General features: G+C 35.9%; 1 protein-coding gene across 3 annotated transcripts; it reads right to left on the bottom strand.

Annotated features, from left to right (window-relative positions):
* Positions 1-178: 178 nt before the first annotated feature.
* On the bottom strand, positions 179-22,304 carry Rhp (GTP-Rho-binding protein rhophilin). 3 transcript variants are annotated; one of them, XM_065312626.1, is made up of 6 exons: positions 21,817-22,304; positions 2,738-2,982; positions 2,101-2,396; positions 960-1,996; positions 751-903; positions 179-685 (listed from the first exon to the last, which is right to left on the bottom strand). In XM_065312626.1, exons 1-6 carry the CDS (start codon positions 21,907-21,909, stop codon positions 494-496), a joined length of 2,016 nt encoding a protein of 671 aa, XP_065168698.1. In that variant the 5' UTR covers positions 21,910-22,304; the 3' UTR covers positions 179-493. The 3 variants fall into 3 exon arrangements, with proteins under 3 accessions (XP_065168698.1, XP_065168700.1, XP_065168699.1); XM_065312628.1 differs by lacking the exon at positions 21,817-22,304 and adding an exon at positions 10,220-10,493; XM_065312627.1 differs by lacking the exon at positions 21,817-22,304 and adding an exon at positions 3,045-3,267.
* Between the last annotated feature and the right edge of the window lie 347 nt (positions 22,305-22,651).

Genomic DNA, 22,651 nt, shown 5'->3' with positions numbered 1-22,651 from the left:
TATTCGTAAACAATAATATAATCTTTTTTATCATTCAGTAGAATGTATTGCATTGCCGGTGGGTGCTGCCCTCTACACCTACATTTTACTATTTCAGCATCAACGTGTGTGGTTCAAATGTGCGTGAGTCCGTGGCTAAGAACTAAGACTACATCAGGTAAGAATTTTAATTAACACATTGTTTGCAATAAAGCTTATTGTTGATTATTTATTTTACATAAAATACATCTCATGTGCATGCATAGCATAGCACATTAAATTCACATAAATAGTTTGTATCAAATAATACATATAACATTCTCATTCACTCACAGCAATAATTGCAGTGAGATAAAAACGTTCGCGATATAACAAATAAAATATTAATAACTGACTGGAATAATAATTAAAATGTACATCTTACAATTTACTAATATAAATTTTGTGATAATTCACACAATACACAGTACAGTACAATAAATTAACAAGTGTGATACATGATTTCGAGGGTCGCTCATCGCAGGATAACATTGTCGTAGAACTCTTTTGACTCCCGATGCAGCTGATGTTTCTTGAATGGATTCCATGACAGTCGTTTGTTACCGGTGTGTTGCGCCATGGAACCACTGGGGCTGGACATCCCGCTTGAAACCCCTGAACTGCTGCTGTGCGTCGACACTGAGCCCTTGTTTGAGGACTTGGCCGGCTAGAATTTCAAACAAACATAGTAGTAAGTGGTATAATTCAAAATTAGTTCAGATATTATTTTACCTTCAAGTAGTTTCTATCCATTGGGGTGACTAATCGTAGACTGAGGGTGTCATCGGCGTTTTTAATTAAGTTAACGACCTCTTCGTGTGATGCCCATTTGACATCCACATCGGATATTGTCACGATGAAATCACCCTCTTTGACTCCACCAAACTGTACGAAAGATTTTAAATTACTTTTTAATTAATGTGTTAATTTAATTTGCTTACTTCGCTTAATGAGTTAGCTTCAACTGCGGCGATGATAACTGGCGCGTCACCCCTCACAGAAAATCCAAATCCTTCGGTGGTTCTCCCACGATGTAATTGTACTAATCTCGGCGCTGTCCAGTGTCTCTTTGCTGAAAATATCGCGATTGGCCCAAGACCTTTAAATAAATCGCTGACGCGATATTGCGCGAAATCCGGCGGTGTCAAAGAGAGTTGAAACTTTGTCGCTGGTTGAATTTGTGGTGGATCTAGCAAGTCTCTAAAGTCATCTTCTGCATCATTCGCAGTATATGCTTGTAGTGCTAATCTGTGTGCAATCCTCAACATCGAAATCAAAGCATGTTTACCCTTTAATTCTCGACACATTCTGTGTAATCTTTGTCCTTCTTCTTGTAAAACTAACGCTTGCCGTAAATGTGCTCTTCCTAACAATCTCCGCTCTAAATCGTCTTTTGGAAGACGAATATCCAACTGAGTTGAGGCACTCTCCACATGCAGAAATTGCAGTGTATCTTTTGTCTGCGCAGACATTTGTGATACCTCCGCGTGTAAAATACCCATGGCTGCGTGATAATGTGCCATACCGATGTGATATTCTCGTTTTACTTGTACCAGTGCCGACCAACTGTACGGCACGTAGTCTTTTACCATTTGTTGCTGTATTAATTGATGTACATGATCGTAACACTCTGAAAGCTGTGCTGCTTCCTGCGCCAGATCAAAACATACGTCGATGGTACGGTTTTCAAGAGATTGTAATTCTAATTTCTCCAGTAGACATTCTCTAGCTTGTGCGAGCATTAGTTGTATGAACATCTCCAACATTTCGGGACCTAGATCCATTGAGGGTGCATTTGTGAAGTTTTCGTGAATGTATCGGAAGGTACCGGCCGCTCGCAGAAAACTATCCACAGCCGAGTCTAATCCTTTGGCCGTGGTACGATCCTGCCTTGCACCGATTTGAGTATACACCGCGCCCATGTTGAATAAAACGCAGGCTTTTTCGAACGCAACCGTTCGTTGACATGATGGCACACCTGAAACATTTGCTGCGTTTAACCCAGATTCAATATTTGCATCAGCACCTCATATGCGACGGCCATGCGGTCATTATGCATAACTTGACCCGGTTAGTAAATACCTGTGAGCGAGTCAAACCACTCGAAGTATATTCCCAGCGACCTGTCGGGTGGGAAGAAGCGTCGTTCGACGAAATACAACTGATTGTAATAGCGAAAGAGTAGAGCGATTCCAGTGTTGTCCCTTAATGGTGTGCGCATCGCCTGTCGCGTGTCCATAAAATCAACAATGGAATCCTCGTATTGGTTGGCGTCTTCACTGTAGTGCTCGAGGATAAAGTCCTTGAACGGGTCACGGAAGTCGATCTCTTTTGTTTCCTTGAGACCCAGTGGGATCATTGGCATTATTGAATCCGTGCTAATGCGAAACATTTAACGAAATCATTAATTGCGGCGTGTTGTTGTGGTAATTTTGTTTGAGACTTTCGAAACGCTTTGTTTCATAGCTACTTGCCACTTCGTTGCGGCTTGTTTGCATTTAAAGTGATATTACGCATGAGATTTAATACGCACCGTTTAGTGTGCTTCTAATTGCGGTAAATTAACATTAAATTAATTCACACGCTAACAATAGCATTGATATTACATTGTGATTGTTGGCAATAACATTTATCATTTTGAATTTCTCTAATTTTCGTATTATGTGTTTATTTCACGTGTGGGAGTTTTGGGTTGCCTAAATAACATCTATTAACTTACTTGTCATTTTGATAAATTTCCACCTGCGAATTGAGCTCGGCGAGTTGTTCCTTGAGCAGCTGAAGGTTCGAATTAACGAAGCTTAGCTCCAGCGCCACTGTCTCTTTGAGCTTGCGGTTGGTGGTCGCCTTGAAGAGATTTTCGGCACCGGCGCGCAACCGCAGCTCCTTGTTGATCTCCTGGTTGAGCTTCGAGCGGCGGTTCTGCAGCTTGCCACGGCATGTCGCCACTCGAGGATCAGAACCCTAAGAACACAAAAAGAATACAAATTAAATAAATACAAGTTACAAATTGTTTGTAAAATTACGAGTATAATCATGTCTCTCGATTGGCCGATTGACTTGAAGCGTACGGTTTGCCGTCGCACCCACTTTAACATTTCGTGCGGCTCACATATCTTAATTAACCCAACTGGTAAGTGGAGTGTGCGGAGCTAATTAAATTTCGTGTATCGCGGCGTGGAAATAATTTCGGTTATATTATTATCGGTCGACGGCTGGGTCTTGCGCGTTGCGAGAGATAATGATTAGAACTGGCACGGTGCAGTTCGCAGAAGCAGTGAGATGCGCGCGAAGAAAGAAGACGAAGACGAGAAGAAGTGTGTTGTATGTCGCGCCGCGCCGCCAGCATAGCGGTACACGGCAGGAAACAGTTGCGATGCGCGAATGGACCGAATTTTTATCTCCACTTACATTCTTAATCGCGCCACATGGTTCATTACTGCGTTTACCGTTTGCTCATTCTTCTACGGCGTGCTCTTATCGCCCAAGGCGTGTGGCACATTTTCATACTCTTACTCAACTTTAAAACAATGAAGCTAGGTGTAAAAAGTGCATAGAAATTATTTATATTATATGCATTTATTTAATCAGATATAATCTACATGTGAAAAGTAAAGTCGCCCGCATTTATAACTAAAGGACGGTTGTAAGATTTGTGTCCAATTCGAATAGTAAATTATGCATTAAAACATCGAAAAAATTAAGGGAAAAAAGATGGAAAAGATCTTCAATCATAATTATTTTTACTGTATCATTTGAATCGAGATGATGATAAGAAGCTCTTATTTGCACAAAATTCACGACAGACACCTCTTTGAAAATAATTTATATTTGCATGATTATTTAATAATTACACAATACCTACTACTAGAGTCTAAGAAATATTAATACTTCAGCTCATTAAGAATTCAGTAAAATTCTTGTTTCCCTTGTTGAGTAAAACTTAATCTTCAACAAGTTTTGACAAAATGATAAATCGCGTGTGTTAACTTTTAATTTGATACAATAATTCAATAATTTCCGTACAAAGCGGGCACAAATTACTAGTATTATAATAAAAATAACTTTGTGTATTCTTTTTTTGTTAACAATAATTTAATACATATTTTATTGATGAGAGGGTACGATGTTCGCCGGGACCGCTAGTTGTAATAAATTACCAATTACATTGCAAGGTCTCCTTCCGTGCTAGATGCGCAGCAGATCGCATTCAGAGCGCAATAAATGTGTGTTCACGCACGAATTTGCGCTCAAAGCGCCGAGCAAAAACCTCTACTCCACACTTCTTCTTCCACATCTCTGATCTCATCGCGTCTCGCATATCAACATGACTATCAAGCACGGCGACCGCGCAGCACAAAGGATGCGATCTACTAGTCTAATTGATAACCACGGTGTTTAGACGCTGTAAGCGCATCAGGCGCCGCGCGAAATTAATCGCTAATCACGTCAGTATAATCGGATTATTCCAGGTTAAGGCGATTAACTTTCAACAACAGTTTCCAACTTGTTGTGGTTTGAATAAAGCGATGATGTATCTGACGGATTTATGGAATCTCTGATTATATCTGAACATTTTTAAGCATTATATGGTCATAGCTTTATGAACATACGTGTTGTTAGGCATGCGGTTATTGCGAGGTCTTAATAACGTATAATTTTGGAAAACGCACGCTGCATTAGAATGTAAATAGGTGCACGAAGCGTAATGAGTGTTTCATGTTTATGATCGCACAATATTAAGTAAGAGATGCAATAATGAGCGAATACTCACGGTGTGAATAATGCGGGAATAGATAAATGTAAATCCGATTAGCGGTCTTTAACTTTCAACAATTAGGAAATCGTAACGAGCAGATATAATAAATCAATTTATTCAATTGCAAGAGCGTTGCATTCAACTCTTATTTATAGATTAATTGAATAATTAAGTATTGTTTCTCACGGTTGGTGGTTAATTTAATTAATTAATTATTAATGGGGAGTAGATAAAATAATATTAACGGTTATTAATAACAATTTTCAACACTGATAATTGTTTAAATCAAGTAATATTTTGAGGTTCAAAACAAGTTCAACATTACCAACCTTATCCTACAACGTTTATTTCATAATTATAGCTTCTGTGTGTGATCATTATCATCGCAAAAAACAAAAACCAAATCCCACGTGAACAAAGCCAATTAATAAATATTTGTTTACGCGAAGATAATGGCTTGTTTAATTTGGTTTGTTTGTAATATCATAAAAACATAATTTCAACACTGGTAAGTTATGCAGGTGTTGTGCGTGCCCGGAATAAATTAATTTCGTATTATTTTATTACAATACGAGATACCGTTTCGTGTAGATGATGTTGACGTTGATGAAGAAGTAGAAGTGGAAGAATAATGAGCATAACAGTAATGTATGCATGATTGCGTTGAGTCAAAGCGCTCAAAATGAATAAATAAAATATATCAAGTCGTCAATCATAAATTAAATTTGTATTAGAAATCTGTCTACAATGAGTCTGGCTAAATAGCCGGATACTCGAATGTTCGGTCTGGAGGAGACTTACTATCCGAGCGAATATTCGGTTTGACTTATTGCTTTTTCGATGTAATTCGGCAATCAATATTTTTGTTCGAATTGAGATGTAATTTTAACTTTTATGGGCAAGTTTTAGCGAATCCGCGAGCAGTACATTGTCCAGTACGTATATAAAAAACGTAAAACTGTGTCATTATACGATGAAAAATATTAAATTTAAATACTGAAGCGTGGTCATAAACACGTTAATAAACAGTTAAATGTTTATATGATTTAAATTATTTTAGTGCGATGTCTATAGCTAGGTATACATTACGCTGTTATTATAATGCGTCGTTATTGGTCCTTGTAGAATTTGGTTTATATCTGATTAACTATTTGTGATCAGGCTAATTTTCACAGTATTTACAACACCGATTATTTTTTATAAATAAAGTATAATTGTCCAAATAGTTGGTGATTTTTACCGAATTGTTATCGACGACTCATCGACTATGTACTTAAGTCTATTCTAAGTCTTAAGTTTAAGTTTTTATACCAATATCAAATATATAAAATATTTAGTAGCAGTATCTCTATTTCTGAATATCAGCGGTATGCAGTTATTGGAAAGTCTGGAAATAGCCAACATATTTAGGCAATAGAATTAATGTAATTTTTGTGTTGAAAAATCTCTTCGCTTTCTAAAACAAATGAATGTCAACTGGCGATTTATCATTTCATCAAAACTTGTTAAAGATTAAGTATTAATTAACAAGCGAAAGTTGAATTATACTGAGCTCTTAATGAGCTGAAGTATTCTTATTTCTTAGACTCAAGTAGGATTGTCTAGCTATTAAATAATCATGCGTAAAGAATGAAAAATGAAGATAGAAATTGCCTTCGAAAGGTTCGTTTCGGGTCGTCGATCGGGTGACTTGCGGTTTTTCGCAGACGAATCGCTGTTATGGCCGTTATGGTCATATTTACTTTTACGCCAGCGAATGCATGCAAGTACAGTTAGTGCCTCGCGGGTACTCGCGCTCCTCGACCCGTTAAAACTTAAAATCTATACCAAATAGCCCGCAAGCCGTAAACTGCAACCGCGACATCATAAAAGCGACAAGAACAAAATCAGGAATAAACTTGCTTTAAGTCAATATTCATTTAATGTGTTCAAGTACTTAGTTTTGTTCAAAAGTATAGAGCTGGTTATAATTCTTAAGAAAGAAAAGCAAAAAGTGGTTTGGTGCTCTCTTATATGTTAGTCGACGGACCGCAGGTCCACAGAGCGTAGCCCAGATAAGATCCCACTTTCTCTCAATTTATTAGCCGGCCGCAATCGCGCGTGACAATAAACGCCAAATAAGTAACCAGGTAAGCATACACAGGTGTGGCTCCGGTCGGCGGTGCATTCTTGCTCTCTTGACTTTGGCCGCGCCGATCGTGTTTCGTTCATTAATTGCTTCCAGGATGATTCACAATTCACACGCGCTTGCATACTGCCTATCTCAGATGAAAGGAACACACGCGAAGGCAGTATCAAACACGCGCTGAGATTAATGACGACAAATTCTTCTAGGATATAGGTACACACTAGAGGAATTTCTAGGCGTAAAAATATAACACACGTGCGTGCATCGTATGCGAAATCTGATTAGCATAATATTTATGCATTTAGACACACCTTTTGTCGCTAATTAAACTCAATTAATATCATTATAGGATTTATTTAGATATTATCCTGTTTGTTATCGCGGAACGTTTTAATTGATTTGTTATTGGCGATGTCGAGCGGATCTCCTTCGCGGAATCGTGGAAACGAGGAGAAAATGGCTGACGGCGTGACAGGAAGTCTCGCGAAATTATATCGCACGTGAAAAGCGAGAAAGTTGCCTGCGCCGAGCGTAAATGAGCGAAAATGGTTCGTAACTAATGCAAAAATAATTGAGTTATTAACTATTGCAACAAAGTGTTGGAGCCTGTGTTTTCTTGTTCAGTCGGTGCAGTTATTGTCTTAAAAGTGTCGTAAAATTACAATTTCTAACATTTCTAATATTTTAACTAAGAAATCATCAATCATTTGATTTTTTTTATTAAAGATTAAAATAGTTTCTATTAGAAATTGATCTGATTTCGTTTTTTGATCACTTTGTATAATATAAACGCACGTGTTTTCATTCATTCATCTCATTCATTTGCTCCAGCTATTAATATATTTGCATTAATAAATATTAAGTGCACATTTGGCGTCTTTGCGTGTGTAAAACTTTATGTTAAATTAAATACGGAGAGAGACACCCACGAAAGACAATCACATACGTGGTGTGTTTACTGCAAGCTTTTCTCCGAGTTATTCTTTGCGTGATGTTTTTTTTTGTTGCTCGTGGCCGTAGCATTCATTGGAGGTGTATAAATGAAGTGCAAAGTAAAAGCATTGGAAACAGCGCGTGAGCGAACGTTTGTCTGTTTGTCTGGATGCATGACGGCAAAGTCGTTGCGCTCATTATTGTGATTCGTAATTGTCTATTATTCAAATTATCGCTTTTATGTTTGAATCATATTCGAATAGGCGCATGTCATGCAAATGATGGGGTCTAACAATATACGTGCAAATACAGCATACAATCCAAAATGAAAGTTTTGGTGAACATTATTGCACATCGGCTTGGAAAGAAACTTAAACTCAAGTTACAAGTGGACTTTGGGTATTTTTAAAAGAAAAATTGATTTTATATAGTGATTTCTCATCCGCAGCTGCAACTTGTTGATGGAATCAGGTAGTTATAAGTTCTAGCAACAATATCCCTAGTTATGTTTTGTTTTTGTTTCAATCTGAGTGGCGTAATAACGCGGTGTAACTAACAATCGGAGGTGACTGACCATTGGCGTGCAATTTCCGCGGCCATCGGCGGGACGTATCCTCTCTTGTGTTTCTCGTGTACGCGTACTGCTTATTGTGCTTATTGTTCTTAGCGTTTTATATTTTGCTCTCAAACTTATGTAAGCAACCAAAGAGTCAAGCAGGCGCGAATTTTCTCGGCGGACGCCTTCACGCAACGCCGCGTGTTACTGTAAATTTCAGAATTACGTCGCAGCGCGAATCGATTGCGCATTAAATCAAACAATGTGCGGTTGTATACGGTGCCTGTTGCTGCTGGACCGCATGAGCGCACGGCGCAAAATCGGAAGCGAAAAATATGTGAAAGTATTTTATGACCACGAAATTGCTACCAAGTCAACAGAAACTTATGCGGTTGCGTGCGCGCAACGCGGAAATACTATTATACCTAATACTTTAATCGATTGTTACGATTGTTATCTCCTTTGAAAGGCATCGATTAATAGTTGCTTATGCTTTAATTCTGTCAAACAATGCGGATTATAATATGTTTATATAGCGATTGCGATTACTTAATCTGCATTCTCTCGTTTAGATCTACTTATTATAATTATTTACTCCTGTGCATTTTTAAAGTTGATAAACTTGAAGTAGTTAGTACTTTGGCCATGCGCGGTTAATGCTAATGGCGTTTTTTTTCTATGAACGAACATGCGAAGCATGACATGAACGTGCGCGCTGCGCAAACTTGAATAATTGCTCGAGTAAGAACTGAATCAACGCGCAAGTTCATTTATTTTTTTGCGCGAGTGCTTCCTTTTTATGCGCAATCCCCGGTGTATGTGTGTTTCTTTTTCAATTATACTTCCTGCGGCTTGATCTTGGAGCGCCGCTAACAACTGAGTGAAAGCTGATAGAAACCGATTTGTTTTATTTGTCTACGCGCCGAACGCAGAAAGAAGTAGAAAATTTAAGTGTTTTTTTTTCGACAGGCGACTTTGAAACCAATACTCACACCGAGAGGTGTGAGTGATCTTGAACTACTACTATAATAAAATGTCTTTTTAATCATAGTTTCAAGATAGAAAATAAAAATTTGAGTTATTTTTTATGTTCAAGCATCAAAAAGAAATGTTTGATGTATTTCTGATAGTTATTAATTAATGACTGAAGAACTATTTACCCTAAAGCTATATTTTTTACAGAAATATATTCACAAGTAATTTATATATGTATCATAATAAAGATTTTGGTAATATTTTAATGCTTCGTAGATTTAAAAAGTTTGATTGTTGAAATACAAATCATCATGTAATTTTCATTACCTCTTAAGCGCGGTTTAATTTAATAATTGTTGATTATATTAGCGAATGCGAGTAGGTACGTGCAGGTGCCGCATGGAAAGTCGCGATTAATTGCGCTTTGTTAAATTTAACGACCGCATCGACCCTGTATGTGTGTTCAGTCTGAGTCGCGCTTGAGGAGATCTTTAGCAAGGAAAATAAAATTTCCAGAATATTCATGCAGCACGCGAGTCGAAAAACAGCAGACCCAAGAAGACTTTAACATTAGTACTATACAACGTCCGAGCGCATTAATTATGCATGAAAGTAACCGCGCATCAAACAACAACAGCAAGAACCGGCAACAAGAAGAGCCGCGGGCGCGCGCGCACAAAAACTGTTATATTTGATGTGTGCCAAGGTAACGCGGTAAGATGAATTAACGATTAAATTTACGATTTCGATTCAATTGCATTATTTCTTAACAATACAAGATATTTAATTAGCTTATTGTACATTGTATAAGTTAATATCAATTAGAGATGCATTATTTTTGTTTACATACTTGCGGTAGTGTTATCTCGGGCAGCAGCAACATTATCCAATGCGAAATGTAAATATGCGTGCGTAGTGTGTGGATTAACCGATAAGCACTGATAAGAAGTGGTTATTTATTTCAATGTCATGCTACAATAGTGTTAAATACACACATTTTTCATATTTATAACAATAACACACACGCACAGTACCTAATATATTGCACGTTTTTTTATACAAGTTTTGAGAAACGTAATCTCTATGCGCGACGTTGTGCCTCTTCGACGGTTCGAGACGACATGAATGGCACGAAGCTGGTGGCCCGACTTGGCCTGGAGAACTCTCCGCGAACTTCTTCGCGGTGCCGAAGTGGGGCCTCCAGCACGCTCACCGCATACAGTCGACGCGCATACAAGTTCAAGCGGAAATCGAAGAAATTTAATCCTCTTAGCGGTGAGGTATTGGAGTTATTGGACTTAGAAAGTTTACGAAATTCAATGAAAAAATAATTTCATTCGTATAATTTTTTCGAAACATTTTTAAGTCAGAAAGTTGCATTTATTTTCTGCAACGTACAGTATGTTGTTTAGACTGTAATTACGGCAAAACGTAAAGTCATTAAGCCGAAACAATGGGGCCTATGGTATTATGGTACTGATGGTACTGCGATGGTAACTCGATGGTACTCGTGCTCATAATATTTTTTACGTTTCCTTTGATTTAAAATCTACGGAGGGCTTAAACCAATTGTCAATAGAAATAGGTATCTATTGGCCAAACCAAAATAAACCAATGAAAATATACGATGATGAAGTTTCTGAGATTTTACTTGTCCTAAAGTTCTAAAGTTGCAAACCCTTGGACAGGCCTGAATCTATCTACTTAAGTTTTAGTTTCCTTGCCTTTATGGCATGAGTAATTTAGATAGACCTTTGAATCATTGGTTGAAGTAAACTGGCGGAGTTCAGAGTCTTCAGCAAAACCCACCGAATCACCAACGACATCCGTCCTTTCTCACGCGAATTGTACGTAAATAAATAAAGGCTCTGCGCGACGACGAATCCACGCATTTAGCTGTCATTCATTCATTCATTCATAGCTATTTTATGTGTGTAGGTAAGGTACTTGCACACAGCACAATGCGCACAATCCACAATGACTATTTGCACGCGCTTGAATTGTGAGTATTGTGACTTAATTATAAAGAAATATAATATTTGTGTGTCTTGCCGTAACGAGATGAAAAATGAAAACGAGACGAGCAGACAGACGGCTTTTGTTCGTGTGAAATCGTGATATCAAATTATTTCGTATTGTATTTTATGTTCAGCTCAATTACATTTATCATTGAAACGAATGCGAGAGTTAACGTCGAAGGAGGTAGGTATCAATCAAAGTTTGCGCCAAGATATATTTTTGTACTCTTTGAAATTAAAATACAAAGAGCAAAGTGAGAAAGTTATTTTTTTTGCTATTTGTGTTAAGGTCGCAAAGTTCATATGTGTAGAGATACTCGTAATTAAAAGTCAATTTTTTATCAATTTACAGGCACAAAGTACATTTTATTTATTTTTAATCGAATTTTTATTGCTCTAAGGTCAGGAAGAAAGAGATACTATTGTCATATTTTTCGTTTTATACAAATAATTCTACAAATATATTCCTGTTTATGTTTATGAGAATGGATGGATGTTTATTACTCTTTCGCAAAACAATAACACTTAACCAAGTTAATTAATTTTGGGATAGAGATAGATTGGACCTTGCAAAACGACATAGGTTACCTTTTGTTTCGAAAATAAAACATGAACGGAGTCAAATGCAGGATAAAATTTATACAAATAAATTAATTCTTTTTATTTTTACATTATTTAAAATGAATTCGGGATATATTCAAAAATAATTAATTTATCTGTCGAAATGAAACTGATTTAGACCTGTAAATGCAATCAATTAATTATTTAATAAGCATGAAGCTTGAGGAAGAATTTAAAATTTTTTTGGCAAGCCGCACTTAAATAATTATCAAAATAACAGTTGACAAAAATTGTCATGGTTTCTCGTCATATTTTTGTGAAAAATTTTTAAAGTCTGACGTGAAGTATCACATATAATTTGCACGATGATGTTACGGCTTTTTCTTAAATAATAAATGATTTATGGACAAAAATAAAAAAACATCCAAAAATTCAAAATAAATATATAGAATCCAAACATATCAAAGTTTAAAGAATATTCTGCAAATTCTCAATTATGGTGATATTTTTTCTGCAATAATAAAATATGAATTAGAGTCTAGTATTTTTCGCAATTATAGCATGCTACAGTTGATTTTGATCGAAGAAGAATCTATACTATACGCAGTACATACATGCAGAATATTTAAACGGTAAATTTAATTATTCGCTTACTTAACGTCTTAATTATGCGCGTATCTCTCGATGGTCTGCCAGAGTGCGCGACCAGGCGCATCGTAGATCGGTTTCGATTCGCCGGACAGCATCACTGCGATCGCGGCGGCGCACAATAGAGCGTGATTATTTTATTTACACGCGCCTGTTGCCGTTCTATTCGTTAATTCGTTCCGAGCGGTCGCTGGTGCCATTGCATAATTAATCGCTTCCGTATTTTGCACCGCGAAGACGGGATAAACATGTTTTTAATCAGTTTTATCAGGCTTGCAGATGTATGAAGTATGAAGAATGACGACTGAGCGTCAAAAATAATCTATGCATTTTTTATTGCGTCTGTTGACGTGTAGTATGTTATTTTTTATTTTTATATAAGATGCAGATCTCGCGTGTGATGTGATGATGATGTGATGAGCGGGGATCGCGATATTTCCATTTGTGCATGGTGCACCGTTGCTTGCAACTTTTTGCAACAGCAAGAGCAATACGGACACACGAGATAAAAGTTTCATTGAACTTGCGGATTGCGGTCCACGCGCACTTCGAAGACATCGATGGCGTGTGTTGAAGGCATCGAACCGATTCGCCACACAGCCCGGAAGAATCCGGGAGACACATGCGTGTATGCGTGCGGCCCGTGCTGACCTCACTGCTCTCAGCAGTCATCTAGTCCATTTGCTTCTATTTACTTACCCAACTGAGCAGTGAGCATTAATGCGTGAATGTCTTCGTCTCTTGGTCTTAACTTAGTCTGCGCTAACGGTTTTATGCTCGCCGCGAAGAGATCGAGATCGCGCCCGGCGTGTAATTCAATTTTAAAATTGTTGCCACTTTACTACGAAGTTTTTACCAACTTGGTGCACAAGTTTAATTAGTTTACATCGCTGGAAGTAATTTAATTAACCTTTTGCAGTATTTTCAACTATGTTGAACGTACCCTACGTTGTGAAAGAATTTAGTTTTGGATTTATTTTCTTCGTAAAAGTAAATTAATGTTTATTTTTTACTTTAACATATTCTAAAGCTTAATAATCTCAGGATATTATTAATCATATTTGTTTGTTATTAAATATTTAACATTAAAAAAATCCCCAGGCGTAAAACGTGATCGCAGTGTTAATTGGAATGAAACCGTGCATAAATTACCTCATCGACAGTTAGTTATCGTCATTAGCGGTCATGTTAACAGATAAAACGTGTTATTACACATTCCGCAATTAATTTCAGTTCGATTTATTTGCCAGAAGAAGAAGTTAAAATTAATGGCATAAAATTTAATTTTATTTTACAGTTTTACTGATTTGTTTGTAATTGCCTGTTAACAATTATTATTTGCTTTTGATACTAAAGCAAGCTAAAACAATAAATTCTTTTTAACTTCCTGTTACCGTCGGGATGTAAACTTGGAATAAAACTATGTTTCGAGGCTCATTGAAGTATAATTTCTTGGTAGAGTACTTAAAATGGTCAACATCCGCAAAATGTGTACTCTTGTAAAACTTGTTAGTAGTTAGGTGTTAGTTTTGAGTTTCCGGCGTTGGTGCGCACGGAAATGGTGTTTTTTGTTTAGGTTAAGGAGGACATATTTCACCTATGCCGTTAAAATAATTGAATATGCTATTGTTAGTTGTTATGTTAATAAGAAATTTGAATTTGGAAATTGTATGTTGTTAGGATCAATTTTCATTCGCTATTCATTATTTTGGAAGGTTTTGAAAAGACGCCGACAGTAAATAAAATTTCTACTGGAGTGTGAGTGTGGATGCGCGGGAGACGTGTTTTAAATATCAATTTAGTAGGTGGGTGGTGTTTATTTATGTTGTTTCGTTGTTTCGTATTCAAGTGTGATATTTGGTGTAAAAGTGCGAGCGAAGAAAGTAATTTTTCTTTTCCGGCAATGTCTACAAAATATCAATGAAGTTGTTCATAGGAAGGTTGAAAGGAAAGGTAAATAAATAATACTCCTATAATGCTAAAGCTGCTTAAAATTCAAGGTTTGTACAATTTGTAGAAACTCTGATTTAATCAGGAAAGGTGAATAATATAAAAGATTAAATAAATAATTGAAACTAATAATTATTTTTATTCAAATTGATTCTCTAAAAAAATAGTTTTTATGTTATGTTATTGCAAACAGTAATAACATTACTTATAATAACTAATTCCATGAGTCTAATATTATTTATTTGAATTTTTGGATTTAAACATGTTGTGCTCAAATTTCAAAATTTTTGACATGTTGATAATGATTTTGGCTCTCCGGGGAAACATTTCAAATAGTGAAAAATCTGCATCACATTTTTTAAATTCAAAAAAGGAAATAAAGAAAACTACTTTAATATCAGAAAATATTTTAAATAAATATTTCCCCCAGTATCTATATTTGACTATTTGAATTGCATATATTTGAGATCAATACCATGCACAGTGCACACGAGCCACGTATGCAAATCGTGCACGAAATGAACGTGTCAACCACGCTCCTCGCACTGAACTCTCTTGAACCGAATGGGCAGGTGTTAACTTAAAAACCCTTATGGCCTTATGTCGTTTATTGCGCTCGTTTTGACATTCCACGTGAATCACGCATCACAACGTACACACCACCAAGGTTTTGACTGTAATCACAACGTAAACACACACCATGCTCATAATACTGAAAAATGTCATTGAACTTAATCATAGTTTACCCGTTTTAGTGTATTTAGTCAAACGGTTAAAAGAAAATCCACAAAAACGTAAAAAATACATACATGTATAGATAGCTGGGCCATTGAATTTGAATTTATATTGTTGTCTAGCATTGAAATACCAATATTTGAAATTCAAATGAAGCATTGAAATTTGAAATGCCTTTTTACTGATATACTTGAATTGCATTCAAATTCAGTGCCAATGTTTGATGACATGATATTGTCACGATATGTGCATGTAAGTTGAGTATGCGTATATGATTAGTTGACAATAAGCACATAGCATTCACATGGGAGTGAAATACGGCGAATAAGGAATTGTTTGCATTGTGTACGGTACGTGCAATTGTTTATGGCGATTGCTTTATTCCCGGTTTACGGTTAGACTCGAATAACTGAAAATGCAAACAATGGTATTTGAAGACTGAAGATGGGATGGCGTGCGGACGGAAAGAAGGTTGAAAAACCTTAAAACAATTCAAACAACATAAAAACACGCAATTATTCTTATTGCTCGTAAAATAGTCGATATGGTAATACGTACTAATAATAGTACCGTTTTCAATGTCGAATTGTTATCAGGGTAGCACATTTTAACAAAAAAATTAATACAAAAAAATTCGAATTGATTTAAACATTTTAAAGTTGGTTGTTTTACTAAGACTAAGAATTTTGATGGTACGTAAACAGCAATTTTGCCTTCTTGATTAAAACCTAATTTATATGCAATATCGATAGAATAGGATGCAAGCAGAGCTTCTGCGGCTATTATCCTGCTCTGCTTACGTTCCGCACTTGCAGCGAAAATGCATAATTATCCACGATGTGCGCAACAAAAAACTATCGTTTCTACGCAGGAAACGCTTTTCTCAAAGAGACGAACGCCGCATATTTAGGTGCGCCTGTATGCACGTGTATGCAAATATGTTTGCAGACCGACGCGCTGTCGATTTCTAAATTTAATTACATTTAAATTACGGAAATGAATAAAAGCTTAGAAATGATTTGTATTCTCTTAAATGATTGCATGTGTTGTTGAGGATTTATTTGTGCATATTTGTATAATAACAGTCTTCAAGGTTCTGTATTTGAATGAATATAAAATCTGCTCTGCTCTGTACACAAATTACTGCATTTTACAATGTTCTAAACACAGCAATAAGTATAAGCACAGAATAGCGCGAGCTTTCAACGATTATTATCTATCTGCACACACAACACGCGGGCTAATGACAGCAATAACAAGAGTAAAAAATCATACTATCCTTGAATAGTCTAACAAGCGGCAAGAATGTGTTAAAAGTAAAATCATTCGCGTATGCATAATGACACTGTTGGACACCTCTTTTGTACTTTGTGTTCTAGCGACACGTGTTCATCGAGAGTTCTGGTTCTTGTTCTTGTTTTCTTTGCGTGTAGAAACAAGCGTCTGGCCATCTGACTACTAGCGACAATAGCTGTGCAATTTGCACGCATATTTTAACATGTTTTGAATTTAGAAAACAAAGTTTACACCGCGTGTGTTTATGTGACCTAATTAGGTAAATCTTTATTCCGAGATTAATGGTTGCAATATGTAAAAAGTTAAATTTAAATTTTAAAAGACACCTAAGTAAGTAATTTAAAACCTAATATATGAAATGAAATTGAAACGCAGAGCGAAATTGATACGAATAGACTAGACTAGAAAGTGACTCACATCAAAGATTTACCTCGCAGTGCGGCGAGCGCGATTCGCGATATTTGCATTCAATTCGATTTTAATGCCTAATAAAGTATTCCGCGTGCTAGTTACACTTTTACCTACACTTTTACATGTTTTACACCTTGGAAAATGAAAACAGAAAGTTCATACCGCCTTATGAAGACGTCAGAAACTTAATAAATGGAGTAAAATTATAAAGGAAATACGAGTGTTTGAACGAACGACAAAAAATGTTTTGTTAAGTGAATATGGAGTTTAATTTGGAATTGGTTTGGGTTTGGACAATGATGATGTATTGTCAGGCATTCTCAAAGCGGTTCGGTTCATCAAAGTGTTCAAACTCTTCATTAAAAACCGACATGATCGCGGCAAAGCATTTTGACGCGTTCCGGTGTTTTGTTTCGCAGTTTACCAATCCGCTATCCACGAGACATGTGGTCCATTGTCTCACTTAGTCTACTCGAATACCAAGATATACGCTACCGCGATTACGAAACAACGCATTCATGGCGGCATGAATCAGTTTCAAAGCGAGTTTACAATTTGAGCTAATTTTGTGTAAATCGTTTGCGTTTTGACCCATGTCTTAAGTCTTAACGTTTTAGTTTTGTTTTTTGTTCTTTAAACACTTTGTTGTTATTATCTCTTGCTTGGGTTTTTGGCAATTGAACATGAATTGTACAAATCACGAGTGTACGTTTGTATGTTGTGTTATGTGTCCTAATTCTGCTTCGTTTCACGCTTATTTGGTCATTATTGGATTAGAATTTGTTCAACAGCCTGCACACGCCACACGGCTTACAAAAATTAAACTCGCGCTTATGATTTATTTAAATATTATATTACACAGAATATATGGTGCATAAATTTTGTAGGACGTAATATTATTTGTAAAAAAAATTGGCACGTGTTAAAATGTTTTGGAGAAACCAGCTATCAACCTTGGATTTCATAACTTTTATTTTAAATTATTTCAATTGTTTCTTTAGAGAACTTGAAAATTTAAATATTAAATATTAAATATACATTTAATCTTGAAACTAAAATTAGAATAAAACAATAACTGCTGACTTAAGTCAACTGAAAGGTATTATTCAAAGATTGAGCAATGTAGTAATTTTTTTTGTTTCCAACGTTTCAACATTTCAGTAAACTGGATTTCGTTTCTCTTCTTGTTTTAAATTCAGCTGTTGTGGTTTTTACAATCATCTAGTAATCTAAGCAAACAGAGTAAACAGTTATGTTGCAACGCAACAAAACGCAACGCGTTTAGACTTTAGTCCAGTTTGCTCAATTGTCCCGGCCAACAACTGCAACATTTACTCACTAATCATCTGTCGCATTGCTGTGTCATTGTCCCAGAAGACCTCAATGGCCTACATTATTACTTGTTTTTGTTTTATTTTGCGTAAATCTGTTTAAAAAAGCATTATGTACTAAGCCGGTATATTCAGGTCTTAAAATGGTACATTATTGTAATAAATTGTAACAAATTAATGATTTTATGTAAGCTAGTACATTAACGTGTAATAACTGTAATAACTAAATAATCGCCGAGTTATTACTAAGCATTGAAATGTTAAAATTTAAATTTTGACTTCAATGTTGTTCAAATCTGTTAAAAACTCATTAAGTGTTTTGTAATCCGGTATTACTAGTAATGAGGGTATTAATAATTATTTATATCCTTTGCATAATCAATCTTAATATCTGCAATTTTAACACTTTTTTTGTTATATTTGAGTAAATTTTGCGCATTTTAGATTAATAATAATATATTAATCCAGATCTAATAGATGTGTAGTGCAATACTGTGTTAATAATACACTTACGCATTGAGGTGAGGCTGAAGAGACAAAATCTCTTTGCCTGAACCAAGCAACTTTCTCCGGCACTCGTGGCACGGTAATTAAGTGTCGTAAGACGCTCGAATCGTAGCCGGTCGAGCGCAATTGCGTACACCAGTAATGCACATTGCCACATAAATCTCCAGAGCCGCCGTGACAGGCAACACACTCCATTCCTTATTAGTCGTTCATTTAGAAAATTCAATGCGCATTGTGGCATAATACCAACCTCTTTACTTATTTATAGCTAATCTCGTAGAGAGATTAGGCATGAAACAAGGTATCGGTGCAAATCGACTAGTAGCCGGAGGTGTACCGTGGCCCGACCGAGATGAGGTAAGCATGATAAAAAACTAACTTGCCTCATGTAAGATGTGTGTAAGTACATAGACGTTATAGACGCTATAGAAAAACATTTATTGCTCAGGCGAGGCGGTGCTCCGCGCGTTACATCCGTAATTATCTCGGCGGGTATTAGAACACATATTAGTTTTTGGCCGCGGCGTGCGGTAATAAAACGGGTACTTACGTGGCATCACTTTCAATTAAATTGCTATTCTCGATCGCACGCATCGCATAATCGCCCCGATACATCATATCACCGGCGCGGTAATGCATACGTCGATTACTATGTACTTGCGTAATGTTACTAGCGCACGGCATCGATAAGGAAACAAATTTTTAAAAAACATCAAATTGGTATTTGTGTCAAAAGCTTGTATTTTTTTATAAAATGTAGCGTATTATGGCATATATTTATAATAATATACTATATGCGAAAGTAACGTCGCAAACGAATTGATTAATTAATTTGATTTTGGTATACAGATCAATAGTACCTACCTTGAGGAAAACTATTTTTGTCGCAAAAATCATACTTTAAGGGTGTATGTCAGTTAACCAATTTTGTTAAATCTTGGAGTCAAGATTTTTTCAATCAGTGAAAATCAAAAACATGTGCTAAAAATATAACTGGAAGGATGCAAACTAATTGTGTGAAAATTAATATGTACATTTAATAATAATTATATTTAAATATTTTTAACCAAAATGAACGTGAAGCGCATTTAGGAATTGTTAATTTCTTTAAATTACAATTGAGAATTTTATTGGCGGAGTATTTTTATAAAATTTATGCGGACGAAGTTGCGGACAAAAGCTACTTGTTAATTTGAAGCAAGATTGTGCTATGATATAATTTATATGTACAATGATTCTCGTAACATCCGAAAATCTGCGATCACAAGCGTCCAATATTTATTGTGTAATTTTAATTTCTATCCTCTCGTGCGTAGGTTGTGCATAAAGTATAGATTACGTTAGTGCACAACAATATTTGTAGTGCACACGTGGATAAGGTATATTATTTAATATTATTAATAGGTTTAGTAAACAACGCAAAGTGTTTATATATTTTTAATTTGCTTATCAATTTAAGTGTATTGCACTCGGGCTATGATTTTTATTTATATTATGAGTAATATTTACTCACTTTTAATGCTTTTAATGATTAATCTAACCATTGTTTAACTTTTCAATCTAGAATAGTATAAGATTGTTTACATACGTTTATCATGTTAAATGATGAGATATTATTGCATTAATGTAGTCATCTTTAAATTTAACTCCTGCATCCTGTTAAACGTCTAAAGTTAATTAGAGATGAGTTTATAAGTTGTGCAATTAATTAATCATGCAAAGCGTTTCCTTTGCTGCCAGCTGCGGATAAAATTAATTTGTTTGACGCCCGGAAAATTCCAATTTCTGGAGTTCTCTGGACTTTTGGAGAGTTTAGACACTGATGATTTAATGAAAAAATAAACACGATACCCTCGAGCTAATTAACTTTGCATTCAACAAATTGAATGAGCGAAGAAATAAATTAATAAAGAATTATAAGACAAATTAGGATTATGTCTGCAAAAGAATGTTAATGATGGTGATTATGAATTGTGTTTACTATTACACTAATGACAGCAAATGGTAGGCTAATTTTTTCGATTTATAAAAAACACCGCGCCTTGGAACAAACATAATTAGTTGTAAAACTGGTTTTTAGAACAATAGCGATCGTGTGTTGTGTTTAATGTTTTGGCAGAGTCGTTAAAACTTGTTGATTTTTCTAACAGCATTGTTCGCGCTTGTTATTAACATTGTTTATATTATTTTATTGCAATATTATCGCGACAAGGAATAATTTTCTAAGAAATTTGATAATATTGCTTATATTGCGTCGAAACTTAACTATATTTAACATATAATATATTGTTTATAGTAAGTAGTACTGAATGACGCATAGTATTATTCATGTGTGGAACACATACAATTTTATCGCCCACTTGATTTAGAAAAAGCCAGATGAACAAAAATTTTATGGATTTTTACGTTTTGTGATTAGTTCCGCAAAAACATTATATATATTTATATGCCAGGAAGGAAGTGTACAATTTGTATACGCCATTAGCAGGCGCAAAAAAACAAAACTAGTTCATTACCGCGTAATCCGATTTTACGACTCCTACAACAACAACGATGTATAGAACTGTAGCCACTATAATTTTGTAATAGACAAATAACATTCACTTTCGCAATGTCTCCGCGCTCGTTCCTTTATTATTATTATTACAATTGTTAGGACACAATCACAAGAAATCGAGGAACAAACAGCTACAAAAAGTTTATTAACCAACGCACACAATTCACAACTTGCAACAAATAGTATTTTTTTGTTTGTTAAAGATTTACTCAACGTGTAATTTTATATTTTATCGATACTAGTAAATTTCACCGTATGTTAACGATCGAGTAGTAATAATTGATTGAAATTTCTCAGTTATCAGTTAGACTGGTAGGTATAATCGAATTTAAACCTACGCCTATCTACATGTCTACAGTCTATACCTACCGCAATATGCAATGAAATGTGTTAAATGACGTTTATTTTTAATGAAAACTGAGTAAATACTTACACGTATGAATGTTTTTTTCGGAAGCTCCTCTAATTCGACTTCCAATTCTAAGTCCTCGTACGCGCTGTCACATTTATCAACACTATCACACATGATGTTGACCTGACGCACCTTTTAAAATGTTTACACTTGTCTTCAAACAATTTAAGTTCGTAGCACAGTTCACATAAACTTTTAAGTTAATATAGCGCATATTGCGCGCACTGCGCATCTCATGACTCTCATCTCACTGACGTTTTTTATTTGCGTGCATCATGATCCGGCGCTCGGATGGAGGACGACGGACAGGTAGGATGGAGGTGATTGTGCGCGGCGTGGCGGTTTATAAATGCAACGAGCGTTAATTCATACGAGAGCGTACGTTGAGTGGCGTATGCAGAGCGCGAGTGCGGTGTGCGCACCGTGTGTATGTATACTCGAACTCGCACAGGTATATCGGTACTATATGTTGACAATCACGAGCAACGTGTGGCGTTCCAGCTTTGCGCACGGCGCACATTCATGCGAATAGACCAGCGGTAGCGCTGCCACTGCCGCGTATGGTTTATTGTGTTTCGGTTGTGTTCGGGGCGCCCCTTTGTTGTGTGTGCACAGCAGGTAAATGCGCACGGTCAGGTACACCTATGATCATAACTATGAAGCGCCCGGTGGTCGACTGGTGCTCGTGCACGATTGTTGAATCTAAAGTTGATTCTTATTCTTATGGATGCGTTCATTTTTTAGCTCAATGAGCACGACGTATTGCCCAGAGTAATAAATCGGAGACGTGATGACATAAAAGTAAGCTCAGTACAAACCTACACGGGTTTGATATAATGATACATTTAATCCAATC

This window comes from Atheta coriaria, unplaced genomic scaffold (assembly GCF_025399875.1).
Source record: "Atheta coriaria isolate IRGN ID8LTWV9N9 unplaced genomic scaffold, Caltech_Dcor_3.1 hic_scaffold_9_pilon, whole genome shotgun sequence".
NCBI lineage: Eukaryota > Metazoa > Arthropoda > Insecta > Coleoptera > Staphylinidae > Dalotia > Dalotia coriaria.
The sequence above is the reverse complement of the archived record's forward strand: the minus strand, read 5'-3'. Positions and strand labels throughout refer to the sequence as shown.

Bases quoted from the DNA above. Each gene is read 5' to 3' on its own strand.
- Rhp (XM_065312626.1), bottom strand. From the start codon at position 21,909: ATGTGTGATAGTGTTGATAAATGTGACAGCGCGTACGAGGACTTAGAA. The intron at 904-959 runs GTAAGCAAATTA...TCTTTCGTACAG, and splicing joins AAGCTAACTCATTAAGCGAA to TTTGGTGGAGTCAAAGAGGG. The intron at 686-750 runs GTAAAATAATAT...TTGAAATTCTAG, and splicing joins TGGATAGAAACTACTTGAAG to CCGGCCAAGTCCTCAAACAA.